The 14,780-nt window shown below is 44.0% G+C and overlaps 1 protein-coding gene across 5 annotated transcripts in view; it reads right to left on the reverse strand.

The window, feature by feature from the left end:
- Window positions 1-13,919, reverse strand: part of plod1a (procollagen-lysine, 2-oxoglutarate 5-dioxygenase 1a) — a 28,153-nt gene extending 14,234 nt beyond the window's left edge. For 4 of the 5 annotated variants that reach the window (XR_013889680.1, XM_080215395.1, XM_080215396.1 and 1 more), the window contains exons 1-10: window positions 13,716-13,919; window positions 9,015-9,106; window positions 7,639-7,775; window positions 7,119-7,282; window positions 6,610-6,722; window positions 6,157-6,220; window positions 4,860-4,957; window positions 1,576-1,677; window positions 1,103-1,234; window positions 741-862 (exon numbers count right to left, since the gene is read on the reverse strand). Coding sequence is in view for 4 of the 5 variants with exons in the window: in XM_080215395.1 (XP_080071521.1) it covers window positions 741-862; window positions 1,103-1,234; window positions 1,576-1,677; window positions 4,860-4,957; window positions 6,157-6,220; window positions 6,610-6,722; window positions 7,119-7,282; window positions 7,639-7,775; window positions 9,015-9,106; window positions 13,716-13,833 (1,142 nt within the window). In the remaining variant the exon portion in view is untranslated. Of the gene's footprint in view, window positions 1-740; window positions 863-1,102; window positions 1,235-1,575; window positions 1,678-4,859; window positions 4,958-6,156; window positions 6,221-6,609; window positions 6,723-7,118; window positions 7,283-7,638; window positions 7,776-9,014; window positions 9,107-10,310; window positions 10,332-13,715 lie in introns of those variants that run through there. The other variant, XM_080215397.1, reaches the window with a different exon arrangement.
- Between the last annotated feature and the right edge of the window lie 861 nt (window positions 13,920-14,780).

Below are 14,780 nucleotides of genomic sequence, written 5' to 3' on the forward strand. Positions count from 1 at the left end.
GCTCGAAGGGCTGGATGGCCTACTCCTGCTCCTATTTCTTATGTTCTTATGTTCTTATAGCACAGTAATGCACACACTTGTACATCCATAAACCACTACCACACCAATAAAAGGAAATCAGTAATATCGGGAAGTGCATTCACCATGAACATAAATGGCGACATGGGCACAAAATCTCACAGCAGTCAGGAAATCAGATACTTGCCGGGGGGGAGATCTTGTTTCTAATTTTTCTCGCCCCTTGCCAGTGATGTAACCAGCTTCCTGTCCACAAACGGCTGGGCCTTCTGCAGAGCCCTATTGGGAATGATACCCGTTATGTGTGGTGGGTATATATGGTGCAGGGGAGGGGAAAGAGACAAGGGTGGAATTTTATGAGATTTCTTCTAAATAAAGTTTGGGGGGTGGGGGGTGGACCTGCAACTTTTGTAATCACTTGTAGTCACTTTTATAATGTAGAAAACAGTAGCTAATTTGCACATGTGATCCCACAAATAACAATGAGATAATGGTCAGCTAATCTGTTTCAGCAACATTGTGACACCCCTCATAGTGCTGTACTCCCTCAGTACACATGAAAGTGCCAGCCTGCATTATGGGGTCAAGTCTCTGGGATGGAGTTGAATCCACAACATTCTTACTCGGAGGCCAGACTGCTAGCCACTGAATAACAGCAGATATTATGTCATACGAGTGGATGACATGAGACTCTATTCTAATTTCCACCCTTAGTTACTCACATCCCCATGTTCCGAGCATCTGCATTCTCAATTTCCTCATCAGGACCAACTGCTTTCACACTCTCATACTTGTCTCCATGTTCCTCTATGAACGCCCACACATGCTGCTCATGATAGGTTTGCTGTTAATACAGAAAAAAGACGGAATATCTAAGCATTATGCAACAAATTCAGAGTAGGCGATCCCACTCCAGCAGATACTGAACCTCCTCCAACACTACATAATCAGTCAGAAAATCAGGCAATCATCACAGAAATAGTTGAGTAAAGAAAGGGAGGGATTTAGAATTTTCTCCACTCTTCAGCAAGAGTAAAGAGTCAGATTCTGAGGTAGCAGGGCTGACATGCGCCCCAGTACTCACTGTGTTGTGGATGAAGATTCGGAGTTGCTTCTTTGGAAAATTCAAGTTCACAAGACGGTCAAAGAACTCTTCTACAAAGGGTGTCAGCTGTTCGATAAAGATCCCAATGAGGACGGTGGGAAACTCACTGTCCTAAACAAGAGGAAAATAATCAAATAAATAATAAAATTACCCACTAGTCTTCGCAATTATCAGCAAATCAGGACTGCAGATCCTGAGAGTATACAATTCATTGCCAGGCATATCTCAGAGCTGGGTTATGTGTGGAGACCTCAGGAATAAACCTACTCCAGACCACTGGCCTTGCAGCACCAATACTATAAGGCCTAAGTCACACTGGGCCATCCATATTGTCAGCCTCAGGCCCAGGACTGGCTGGTAATGACACAGTGGAGAGGAGGAAACACCTGCCGTCTTGGCTCACTCAGCTGTACCTGTGCAACAAATAATGAAAAGGGACCAGAGTCTCTCACCTTCTTTTCCGCCAAACTTATTGTGTCTTTTTCACATTCTGTGCAGCCAGTTTCAAAGGTCCAAACCTTTGGAATGTAGTTCCCCAAATAGTTCAGCTGCATCTTAAAAGTAAAGAATTTGAACAGTTAGAATAATCTGATCAAAACAGAAAGAGCGCGCAAATGAGTGAGAGGCTGGCGTAGAAACAGACTCGTGAAAGTGTGGGATAAATGTGTGAATGAGTGAGAGGGTGTAGGAACAAGAGTAGATAAGAGTGGGAGGAGGTAGAGGCAAAAAGTGTGAACAAGTGAGAGAGTGACCATATCAGAGGAAGTGCCATGGTTCAAAGAATTAGCAAGAAAAGAGACAAATTGAGAATTTAGGACTGACAGAAAGAAGTGTGGAAAGATGGCAGAGAGATAGAAAGTGAATGAGTGGCAGGAAAGGTGATGGACTCAAGTGAAATTGTAACAGTGGAGTGATGGAAAGAGTGAGAGAATAAAGTCACAGAAGAAAATAGACATTATGGATGGAATTTTCCCACCTCCATGGGTGGGGAATTGTAGCGATGGATCACAGACCATGCAAAGGTCCATTGACCTCAGATGAGATTTTCCAGTCTTGGGGTGAGTGCGGCTGGAAAATCCTGTCCTGTGAGTGAGCATGATAACAAAGTGAGATAGAGGCAAATGAATAGTAATTACATATACAGAATTACATAGGACTGCAGCGCAGAAGGAGATCATTTATCCTACGCATAGCTGGCTCTTCGGATAAAATTGATCCATTTAGTACTATGACTCAAAACTCTACCGAACAGTTTTATCATTTTAAATACTCGTACCAGATCTCCCTTTCGTTTTGTTCTCCCTGGCTACAAGTCCCAGCCCATTTAATCTTTCCTGACTGTTGTATTCCCTCAATACTGGGAACATCTTTGTAACTCTTTCAAACACTTTCTCCAGTGCTTCAATGTGCTTTTAGTTGTATGGAGATCAGGAGTGCACTCATATTCAATGTGGAGTTGTATCAAGTTTATATAACTTAAACCTTACTTCCCTGCTTTTGTATTCTGTTCTTCAAAACTGAACATAAGTATATTGTTTGCATTCTTCATGGTCTCATTAATTTGTGTAGCTATTTTTAGTGATTTGTATTTCCAGCTCTTTGTTCCACCACCTCATTTAGTTTCTTATCTTCCATGGAATAAGTGGTCTCCTTATTCCTCCTATTGAAATTAACCATCTCACACTTTGTTATAATTGAATTGCTTTTGTCATTTAATCATCCACTTCACTGGCCTATTTACATTTATTTGCATTTTCATTCAGTCTTCTTAAGAATGAGTCATACCTCCCCCAGTTTGGTATAATCTATAACTTTTAAGAATATTCCTCCAATTCTCAAGTCAAATCATTTATGTATATGGTAAACAAGAGTGAGTCCAGCACAGATCCCCATGGCCATTACTTCTTACTCTGCCAACCTGAGAAACTTCCTTTATCTGCTATCAAGTCTCTGTTTTCTGTTTTATATCCAGCCTTAAAACCATTCTGCTTTCAGGCCCCTGACTCTACATGCTTTGTGTTCTGTGAGCTTCTGAATATCAAAGTGTACTGCTGCATTGCCCCTGTCTGATGTTGCTCCTTCAACAAGTAAATAAGATTGGTAAAACATAGTTCGGTGGCACAGTGGTTAGCCCTGCTGCTTCACAGCTCCAGGGACCTGGGTCCCCCCACTCGGGTCACTGTCTGTGTGGAGTTTGCATATTCTCCTTGTGTCTACATGGGTTTCCTCCTGGTGCTCCGGTTTCCTCTCACAGTCCAAAGATGCGCAGGTTAGGTTGATTGGCCACGCTAAAATTGCCCTTTAGTGTCCTGAGCGCTTAGGTTAGACAGATTAGTGGGTAAAATATGTAGGGATGTGGGGGTAGGGCCTGGGTGGGATTGTGGTCAGTGCAGACTCGATAGGCCGAAGGGCCTCTTTCTGTACTGTCTGGTTCTATGGTATAATCTGCCGATAGAAATTCTCTCTGGATTATGATTTATGGGCCAGAATTTTACACTTAATGGCTTTTCTTGTTTAGCCTCATTTTTAGGCTGGCAGGTGCCTGCAGATTGAGGGTGGGAAACAGAAAAACTTCTCAGCCTCAGCCTAGGACGGATAGTGGATGGTGGTACAACTCAATCAGAAGACTCCTTCAAATTGGAGGCATCCTCCCCTCAAGGACCAGAATGTTCCAGCCATCCTGGCATACTGCCCTCCACTGATAGTGTGATTGCCCATCTTGTGACTCTTAGGACCTCCCCTTCCCTTCACTCCCTGGGACCCCTTAGTCTCAGGCATGGTGCTGTAGAGTCTCTTCTGCCCATTGCAGCACCATACCTAGGCGCAATGGAGAGCTGATGGCCAATCGAGGCAGGACTTCTGTCCAAGTGTGGTCAGAGATTCCCCTGCTGCCAATCAATGCTCAATTGTGAAATGGCAGCTAGCTTGTCGGGGTCAACAGGGATGCATCCATCACTGACACCCTGGATAATGGACACTGAGTGTTTGCCATCCTGAAAATTCAGGCCATGGTATTTTTCTGAATCTGGATGTTTTGTTTTTTCATTTTTTTAGAAAAGATTACACTATCTTTTTTACCTCTTAATTAGTTAAACTACTATACAGTTCCTTGTATTCCATCTTTTTCTTTGAAGTTTACAATATTATTTTCTGTTTGCAGTCATCCAGCACTATACTATTTCAATTGAATGTTTATATGTAGATGTTAGTCCCTCGAATTCCAAGTCTACACCGGTGCAATCCAGCTGAACCCAGGCATTTTTCCCCTTACGTTTGTCTGGTATCACCTTTCTCTCTGTTTTAACAGTTGTGATATCCTTCTTGACTTTTGTCATTTCATCAGTAGTAGAATATTAAGCAAGCTGCCTGTTCACTATCTTTCCCGTTTTATTGTAATCTCCTGTAACTATCTCATTCAGCCTTCAGCAGCCCTGACCCCATCATCAATAGTAATAGAAAGGTAAAATAATGCTGGAAATCTTTAATAAAAACGGAAAATGCTCAGCAGGACTGATCACGTATTTGGAACAAGAAGCAAAGTTAACATTTTAGATCAATGACCTTCCATCAACTTGAAATGTTAACTTTGTCTCCATCTTAAGTGTTGTGAGACATGAGGTATAAATTATTAATAAAAAGAGTGAACCATTTAATTGGATGCCACAATGTGGGGTGTTAGAATTTCACTAGATGGTCTGTAATGAGGTTATGATCATGACCGCAGTGCCATACCTACCTTTGTGGGGCCATTTCCATGGATGATGACAGGCAATGAATTAAATGCCATGTTTCGTGCCCTCACTTGATTGTCCTCAAATTTCAGAACCACATCATCTGCAAATCACAGTCAGTCAAGCAAATGAGAGAATGTCTGTACACAACTAAATTCATCCACTGAAAAAGGAACTTTCACTCTTAATCTGTAAATTCTATTTGCTCCCCTTGAAGATAAGTTATTAAAGCCACCTCCTTAAGAGTTAAAGAAATTGTACAAAACATCTAGATGCCAGAAATCTAAAATAAAACAAAGTCCTGGAAACACTCAGAAATCAGAGATTGACTATGGAGAGGAAACTCAGACAAATGATTCCGGGAATGAAAGAGTTTACGTATGAGGAGAGATTAAACAGTTTGGGCTTATACTCACTGGAGTTTAGGAGGATGAGAGGGGAGCTGATCAAGACATATAAAATACTAAAAGGGATTGATAAAGTAAACGTAGACCAAATGTTTCTCATTGTGGAGCAACCTAGCACAAGAGGTCAGAGGTATAGGTTGAGAGGTGGTAGGTTTAAAACTGAGATGAGGAAGAGCTACTTCTCGTAGAGGGCAGAGAAGTCGTGGAACTTGCTAACCCATTGTGTGGTGGAGTCTAAATCACTAAATGGGTTCAATAAGGAGTTGATTAAAAAACAGGTTTAAGGGATATAGAAACAAGTGGGGAGGTAGGTTTGAGACCAAGAAGAGATCAGCCATGATCTGAGTGAATGGCAGAACAAGCTCAAAGGGCAGAGTTGCCTACTTTGCTCCTAATTCCTAAGTTCCTAATAGTCTCACCCACTATTTGTCTCTTGTGTTTTCTGCACTTAGCTCTCTGTATGCTGAGGGGAGAGAACATGCGTGGTGAATGTTGCAATCTCAGCCTTCACTGACAGCCATCATATATAGACAGCCAAATTCCATTGTCTGCTGTAACCTTCAGTAACTGGCACCAGGACAGCACTGCCCGAATTGGTAACTTGACTGACAGAATAAATTTTATTCCAGCATCCCAGGCAGCCACAATGACATTTACATGTGAGAGGTCACTCCTGGTGACATTTACTGTGCAGGAGTCACTGTCTTTTGGAACGAGCCTTGAATATGAGGTGAAATGATAATTGTACAAATATATGTACTCTGGTTTCAGGGTTAGGACCCATTGCTTGTCTGTTGGGCTCATTGACTGGATGCCTTGTTGTGCAAATCCTGATTGTGATTCAGCAAACCCCAAAATGACAGTGAGCAGCAGCAGGGTCCCAACCCTCACCTACCCAGTGCTCCATTCAAATTCTGGAATATCCGACACCTGTGGTCCAGGGTAATATTCAAACTCGCCTGCAGGAAATAAGGCAAACATCAACAAGAGGATCTCATTGCATGAATGAACAGAATTACTGATTATAATATTACTGACTGTAATGTTCCACTATTACCCACTGAATTCTATTCTCTATGTAGTATAAAGATGTGGTATATACAGAGTTAATGTGGCACCGAATGTAGTACTCAGGGATGTAAGAAGGCACATGACCCAGAGCTAGAGTCAGTATGGTGTTGGCCAGATAACTCTTTGCCTGTACCCTCTACTGTATATATGCGTATTGTTACAAGTATTTAATAAAGACTTGCTGTTAACATACAGAAGACGACAAAGACTTCTTTAACAGACACATTCTGTAACCAACACCATTATGACGCTTTCGGCATTCTCTCCCATTCCTTACCCTCTTCTGCGGATCCAGGTATGTTTTTGTGTAGAAGAGTTGATCATCATCTTTGTCCTGTAGGTCCCAGGGTTCCACAAGTTGGTAAATATATGGAGCAAAGCCAATAAATCCTGTGATTCCCAAAAGAAATTATGAAGTTTCATAATATGCTTGTACTATAATCCTGATCCTACCTCCAGCAAACATTAGTGAGGGATTGAAACAAAGAACAGAACAGCTTTAAATATGCACTTAAGACAAATAAATTGGTTGGACTTAAACCTGGTGTTGTCAGACTTCTTACTACCTTAAGAGTTAAGACAGATGCACATGAATGCAGACACCTGTATATATTTACTTCCAAAGTACACATGAACTCATTCACACATAGAAGCTCGAGTATACACATTTCTGAACAAGCACAAGTTGTTTCATGGAGACACATGCATAGCATTACACATAATCAGCTTTACATAGAGATACAACTCAGAGCCTGAACTCTGTACATTACAAGTACTGAAATTCACCTCCAGAATTGAGGAATCGTTTGCCATCCCGTACATGAGGATATTGAACTTCGAGGTGACGATTGGGCCAGATAAAGTCCTCAGCAGCAAAGACCACTTTGTGCTTTGACTGATGAAACTTCTTCAGTAATTCTTCAGGTCCTGAAGCAAATATCACATCATAGCTGCAAAACATGACAAGATCAGGCAGTGAAAGGAAGGAAGACATGCATTTGTATAGCACCTTTCACTACCTTGGGTGCTTCCAACTGATTTTGAAGTGCAGTCACTGTTGTAATGTTGGAAACACAGCAGCCAATTGGCATATAGCAAGCTCCAACAAACAGCAAGGAGCAGATCATTTGTTCTAGTGATGTTGACTGGACGTTTACCACCAGGGCAGTGTGGTAAACATTCATGCTCTTTTGCCCTGGAATCATTGACATGCACTTGAGAGGATGGATGGAGCCCACCCTGTGTTGGGAGATTAACCTCACAGCCCCACCCTGTGCTGGAAGAGCCCCACACTACAATGCCCTACCTATCCACAAACAGAATAACCAGTTCCTTTTCGGTGGCATACGACTTCAAGGCTTGCTTGAGCATCCGTATTTTCTGTCCACCTCCTGACGTTTTTGACACATCTCCACCTGTCCACTCCTCGCCCAGACCCAATACCTAGGAACACAAAGAGAAACAACTTCAATCGTTAAACATCCAGAGCTGAGACAAGGCATAGATTAAATTACTGTTGAATACCTGGGTGCAAACAATACTAGGTACTATAGTCAACTTAGGTACAAGCAACACTAAGTACTAAGAGTACTCAGGCTTTCAAGCTTTAATTACTTGCGCACAAGTGAGAACACAGTACAGTGCAAAGCATTGCAAGGTGTTCTGTTGATTCATACAGAAAATGTAATAGTTATAGTTCACCGTACCTTGCTCTTTGGAATTTTGTTATTGAAAGGATCTTATTTTCATCCTGTGGCCAAGGCTGGAACACAGTGTTTATGGAACTAACATAAGGTTTAAATTAAATCACTTAACTTGAGTACGTAAGTGCTGGCCTCACTGAAGACCTTGTTTGCTAATAAACATTTTCCATTATTGTCAGAGATGTTTGTCATAACTTAATTTCCACATTGCCTTCAACTGCCAGGGCAGGAATAAGCCATTCTGTTATTGGGTGCCAAGATTCGGCAAAGAGCAGAGGCCAGCAGATTTGTTCTGACACTTTTTTAAGACTTGTTAGAAATCGCCTTTCAAGGGAGTAGAGGTGTTTGAGCTTTCTTTTATTCCTGATCCCTAGTTGGAGGAGGGAGGATGCAAGGGCCAAGCAGTGAAATGTTGTATTTTGTTCCAATGGAGATGAGACTTGTGCTCAACACATTAGATGATTAATCAAATAGCAATTTCTCATAGTGCACCTGTGTTTTCTCAACAGCCTAACTAAGATTTCTTTCTTGGCAACACACACTGGATTATTGCAGGTTTGAAATTAAAGCCTACTCCCAGTAGTTTGCAAACTTCTGAACTAGCTGAAGCTAACAGACACTTTTTTTTGGAACCTGCATTTATCCAACACTGATATGACAGTTCGGAAAACATCTCTTACCCAACCTCATATCCCAGGACATTCAAACAGAGCAAACTAGCCAATCAGAACTTTAAAAATTGAGTGAGCGACTAGGTTGACAACAGCTTCTAGTTATCAGAAAATTTACTGCCTGATGAGAAACTTTATACAGATAACACAGCTGTGCTAAAAAGAATAACACCCCCCATTAGCCAAGTAGGAGTTAATGTGACAGAGAAACATTTTGCATTATTAACTGAACTAGTTGACCTCTGACATCAGTTGTTTATCTGTTCTCATTGGCTGTTAGTGCTGCTAGCTGGTGAATAATCGGTTACCTTAACCGTGTAGTTGAAGAGATTTGCAGATCTCATGAATCGCTTGAAACCGTCTGTCTCTTTCGTGGCAACTGTGTAAACCAAAAGATTTTCTGCAGAAAACAATGAAAACAGTGAGTTTGCAACAGGGTAACAGTAATTCACAGCCCACGTGTTCCCATTGTAATCCACAGATACTCACAATCTACACCCTCTCCTAACCCACACCCTCTCCACAAGTCCCAATCTCCACTGCAACCCACACTCTCTCCATACGCCCCACTCTCCACTGCAACCCACACCCTCTCCACAAGGCCCATCCTCTCCACTGTAACTCACATCCTTTCCACTCTAACCCATATCTTCCTCACCGCAACCCACACCCTCTCCACTGCAATCCACACCCTCCCCACTGTAACGCACACCTTTCCCATTGCAACCCATACCCTCCCCACTGTAACCCACACCCTCTCCACTGCAATCCACACCTTCTCCACTGCAGCCCACACCCTCTCCACTCTAACCCACACCACCCCCATTGCGATCCACACCGTCCCCAAAACCCACACCCTCCCCTCAAGCCCCACCATCCTCACTGTAACCCAGAGACTAATCCACATCCTCCCCACTGTCACTGACAGACACCAATCATACCCCACATCCTCCCATTGTAGCCCACACTCTATGTACAAACTACACCCTCCCCACTGTAACCCACAGTAAAAGAAAGTTTTTTTCTATAGTGCCCTTCAGAACCTCAAAGTATTACAAAATAGTTGATGGACAATTTAGTAATCTTTTGAAGTAGAGTCACTCTTATAATGTAAGAAATATGGCAGCCAAACTGTAAACAGCAAAGTCTCTCAAATAGCAATTTGATAATGACCAAATGATCTATTCTGATATTGGCTGAGGATAGATATTGGCCAGGATACTGCTTTTCTTCAAATAGTACCATAGGATCTTTAACATCCAGCTCAGGGTAGTGAGACAGCCAGGCCAACACCTCATTTAAACATGGCATTCCTGGCAATGCAGCAATCCCTCAATACCTCTCTGGGAGTTTTCAGCCTAGATTACACACTCTAGTTGCTGGAATGAGTCTAGGACTCATTATTTTCCTCCTCAGAGGTAAATGTGATTGTCCACTGAGCTATTGTGAATCCAGAACTCCCTTAGACAGGAATTATATATGGAGAGACTGACTTGGGAGAGATTGCAGTGGGCGACTGACTGGTGAGCAGACCTGTTGAAGGATAAAAACAAAATTCTGTGGATGCTGGAATCTGAAACAAAAAACAAAAAATGACGGAAAACCTCAGCAGGTCTGGCAGCATCTGTGGGAAGAGAATAGAGCCAACATTTTGAATCCAGATGACACTTCATCAGAGCTGAGAGGAAAGAGAGTCCAGTAAGAAGTCTCACAACACTAGATTAAAGTCCAACAGGTTTATTTGGCAGCACTAGCTTTAGGGTCTCAGGACCCTTCATCAGGTGAGTGAACTGTGTTTACAAACAGGGCACATACAGACACAAACTCAATTTACAAGATAATAGTTGGAAAGTGAGTCAGCAGAGATTTATACTATGAGGATGGGGGAGTGGGGTTGGAATGGGAAAAAGGGAATGTAAATAAGAATACAGAAGGCTGAGAAGATGCTAAAAGTATCCATTAAGTGATCAGAATGTGTGAATGGCAGAATAGAGATACAGATTGTTTAAGGACTGCCTGAGGAATGTGGCAATTGCCTGAAGGGGTGGGAGAGGGGCCAAGAAGGAGAGCTGGAATGGAGAAATTGAAAAATGGAACTGAGAAAGAAGGATTATAAAATGGATGAATGAGATGAAACAAAATGAAAAAGAATAAATGGAAATGGGATGAAGGTGGAGGGGGGAGTTCATGCTCTGAAATGTTGAACTCAATGTTCAGTCCAGAAGGCTGTAAAGTGCTGTTCCTCCAATTTGCTTTGGAGCTCGCTTGAACATTGCAAAAGATGAAGGATGGACAGGAGAGCAAGCTGGTGTATTGAAGAATATCGCTATGAAAGTGAGGTTTGGTAAACACCTGTTGAAGGAGTTTATTCAGATCAAGTCTTACAAAACAAGCACCTTTTATGTTTATGTTTTTTATGTACATTAGATTATGTACATTACATTTATATTGTTAGCTGTGAATTTGATTTGCACAGAAAGAGTCTGATCTCACATATGCATGAGACTTTCTCTATTGCGGTCTTCCAGTCAGACCCATTTCTCCTAGTGTAACATGAACTCATGTACCAGGAATCCATTGATTCAGACACAACTGAGTTTGTCAAATCTTTTAAAATGATCAGTTTGTGAAATCCAATTACTTCCAAAGCTATCTAAGCAAGGCTGGCTCAGTGAAACTGGCTCCAATAATCTGGTAATTTTTTTTAATTCATTCGTGGGACATGGGCATCACGGCTTCACCAGCATTTATTGCCCAGGATGCTCTTGTCCAGAGGACATTTGAAAGTCAACCACATTGCTGTGGCTCTGGAGTCTGTAAGTTAGACCAGGTAAAGACAGCAGATCTCCTTCCCTAAAGGACATTAGTGAACACATTTTTTTTCCCCCCAACAATTGACAATGGTTTCACGGTCACCAGTATCATAGAATCCCTACAGTGCAGAAGGAGGCCATTCAGCCCATCATGTCTGCACCAACCACAATCCCACCCAGGCCCTATTCCTGTAACGCCATATATTTACCCTGCTAATCCACTGACATTAGGATTGATTTGGCATTGCTAGTCAACCTAACCTGCATATTTTTGGAGGAAACTGGAACACCCAGAGGAAATCCAGGCAGACACAGGGAGAATGTGCAAATTCCACACAAACAGTGGCCTGACGCCAGAATTAAATCTGGTTCCCTGGAACTGTGAGGTCCAGGCGGGTGGGGGATGAGTGGAGATGCTGACGTGGAAGAGATGGAGGAGCATTTTCCCTTTTTTTTATGCCACCCATTTTTTTAAATTGAATTTAAATTCCACTATCTGCTGTGGTGGGGCTTGAACCCCAGTCCCCAGAACATTAGCTGAGCTTCTGGATTAATAGTCTAGCAATAATACCACTAGGCCATTGCCTCCACTTACTGTGATATGATAGAAAGCTCTCCTAGTGCCCAAAGGCCCTCTCCAGAGCAATTTGTTGAGTAATTATTTCAATAGGTAAAGCAAACACTTTGCACCACTCTCAGCAAGATTGGGCAGCTTTGGACAATGAGAAACAGTGGCAAAGTAAACTAGGTGCAATGAATGAAAATGTGCAGGTGGCACAGTGGCACCAGGGATCCAGGTTCGATTTCTGGTTTGGGTCACTGTCTGTGTGAGTTTGCACATTCCAGCTGTGTCTGCGTGGGTTTTCTCTGGGTACTTTGGTTTCCTCCCACAATCCAAAGATGTGCGGGTTAGGTGGATTGGCCATGCTAAATTGCCTCTTAGTGTCAGGGGGACGAGCCAGGATAAATGCATGGGGTTATGGGGAAAGGGTCTGGGTGGGATTGTGGTCGATGCAGGCTCGATGGGCTAACACCATCAAAAGAAAACAGAAGAAACGCTGTGAAAAGTCTCAATTAATTAGAGATCCGCACCCCAGCAGCCTGGTGACACTCTGTCCACTCTTGTTCTCAAGATCTCCCTTCGTTTCAAACAACATTCCCATCCCTTCTCCAAATCTGTACTAAAAGTTTGGAACTGCTGGAGGGAAGGGATGGTTCAGACTTTGGGACAAGTGACTTCCAAATCTCGGGATACTCAGCTTGTTGGCGGGGGGGAGGGAGGGGGCGCATACAGAATCAGAGTTTTAATAAATGTTCTCCCAGTAAATCACATTCCACTACAGCCTGGGAGACTTGAGTGAAATCGGCCTCTGAGCGAAGGGGTCTGGAATTATCCCTTCCTCAGATACAGGGATATCAGGAGTCAGAGTGAGTGGAGATGGACGGGGGGTTGCTGTACCGGACCCACAGTCTCAGGGTAAAAGCATTCACTGCTCGCTGCTATCGGTCCAGTAACTGCAGACTCCACTGCAACTCGCTCCCTCCCATTGCTCTCTCAGCCTTTTGGGAAAATGCTCCTCCATCTCTTCCACGTCAGCATCTCCACTCATCCCCCACCACCGCCCCCGCCCCCAGCCAAACAAATCTGTAAACCTGCCCGCCAATCTAATATTTAGCTCAGGTGGAGTTGCTTCATTCTGGTGCTGAGCCCACATATCCTCTCCCATCCCCCCAACTCCCCTTCCTCTCCTACCCCGCCTCTCCCTTTTCTCCTATCTTCTCCTCCTCCCCTGTCCCCCACCCCTAACTCCTTTCCTCACTCTATCCCCTAAACCCCCGCCCCCTCACCTATCCCTCTCCCTGTACCCCCTCGCCCATATCCCCTCCCCTATCCCTCCTCCCCCTTCCCATCCCTCCTCTCCCCTCTCCCCCTCCCCATCCCCCTCCGCCATCTCTTTCCACGTCCCCTTCCACCTCCCCTCCCCTCTCCCCATCTCCGTCTCCCCCCCACCTCCCCTCCCCTTCCCCACCTACCCCTCTAACCCCCACTCCCACAACCCCTCTTCCCTACTACCCCCTCCCTCCTCTACCCTCTCCCTCCTATCTTACCCCTCTCATCTCCTGGTCTCCCCCCCAGTGTCTCTTTCTATCCCTCCCCAAAGACCCTCTCCCCTCCTCCCACAGTCTCTGAATTACCTTTCGGGACGGGATTTCCCCGAGTTTCACTTTTACAATCGGACAACTGGAAGAATAACATCAGCGTCAGGATCGGCAGCAGCAGAAAGAGCGAGCAAACTCTGAGAGTACAACCCATGACAGATCCGCGTTTGTTTCTGTGTTCACCCCCTTCTTCCCACTTTCCTTGTTAGAGCTTAAACTGGGCCCAGAGACACAGCATCAGCTTCTATAGGGCGGCGCGTCACTTTAAACAGGCCGGCCCCTCTTCCAATTTCCTTACTGCCCCCCCACACCCCCCACTCACGTACACACGGACCGTGCCTAGACTAAACACACTGTACATGCACATAGACATAGCTCATTGTCCTAATCCACTGTTCATTCCAGTGCTGTTACTCCCCATTATTAATCAGAGGCAAAACGAGCCAGGATCCCAATCCTGAACAATGTTAGTGAAAAACAGCCAGGGTCCCTGCTCTTGATTCCTGTCTAATGACCCCTGGATGAAAGGGGAAGACAGCCAGATTTCCTGGCCCTATTGTCCGGTGATCACCGGGTTAGAGGGAAGGGAATTGCCCCAGATAACTTTCCAATGACCCTCTGGTTAGAAGGGAAATTGGCCCATATTCTTGCTCTTGACCGTTGTCGAATGGCCACTGGGTGAGAAGGAGAGAAATCATTCAGGGATCATGTTTCTGATCATTGCAGCCTAATGAGCAGATGTGCACTAGTTCTACTCTAGTGGTCACTGGACAGTGGTCAAGAGCCCTGGTTGATCTTGACAATTGGAGGTGGGACATCAGCCATGATTGCTGGTCCTGATCACTGTCCAGTGAGTGAGCAGATGGAATGCTGATAGAAATGTGAGCTAGTGAGTTTACTATCAAATAAATCGGTTGGACTTAAACCTGGTGTTGTCAGACTTTTGACGATAGAAATGTGCACAGCAAGAGTCAACAGCTCAGAGTCAATGTGGCTCTGGTTACATTCTGCGGTTGAGCAGGGGTCAAATCCCTGGCCTTCAGGAGCATGGCCAAATGGGGGCGTGGTCCGATCAGAAGGGCGGTGCCTGAGCAATGGGCG

This window comes from Carcharhinus amblyrhynchos, chromosome 30, assembly GCF_965287045.1.
Source record: "Carcharhinus amblyrhynchos chromosome 30, sCarAmb.v2.hapA, whole genome shotgun sequence".
Classification (NCBI taxonomy): Eukaryota; Metazoa; Chordata; class Chondrichthyes; order Carcharhiniformes; family Carcharhinidae; genus Carcharhinus; species Carcharhinus amblyrhynchos.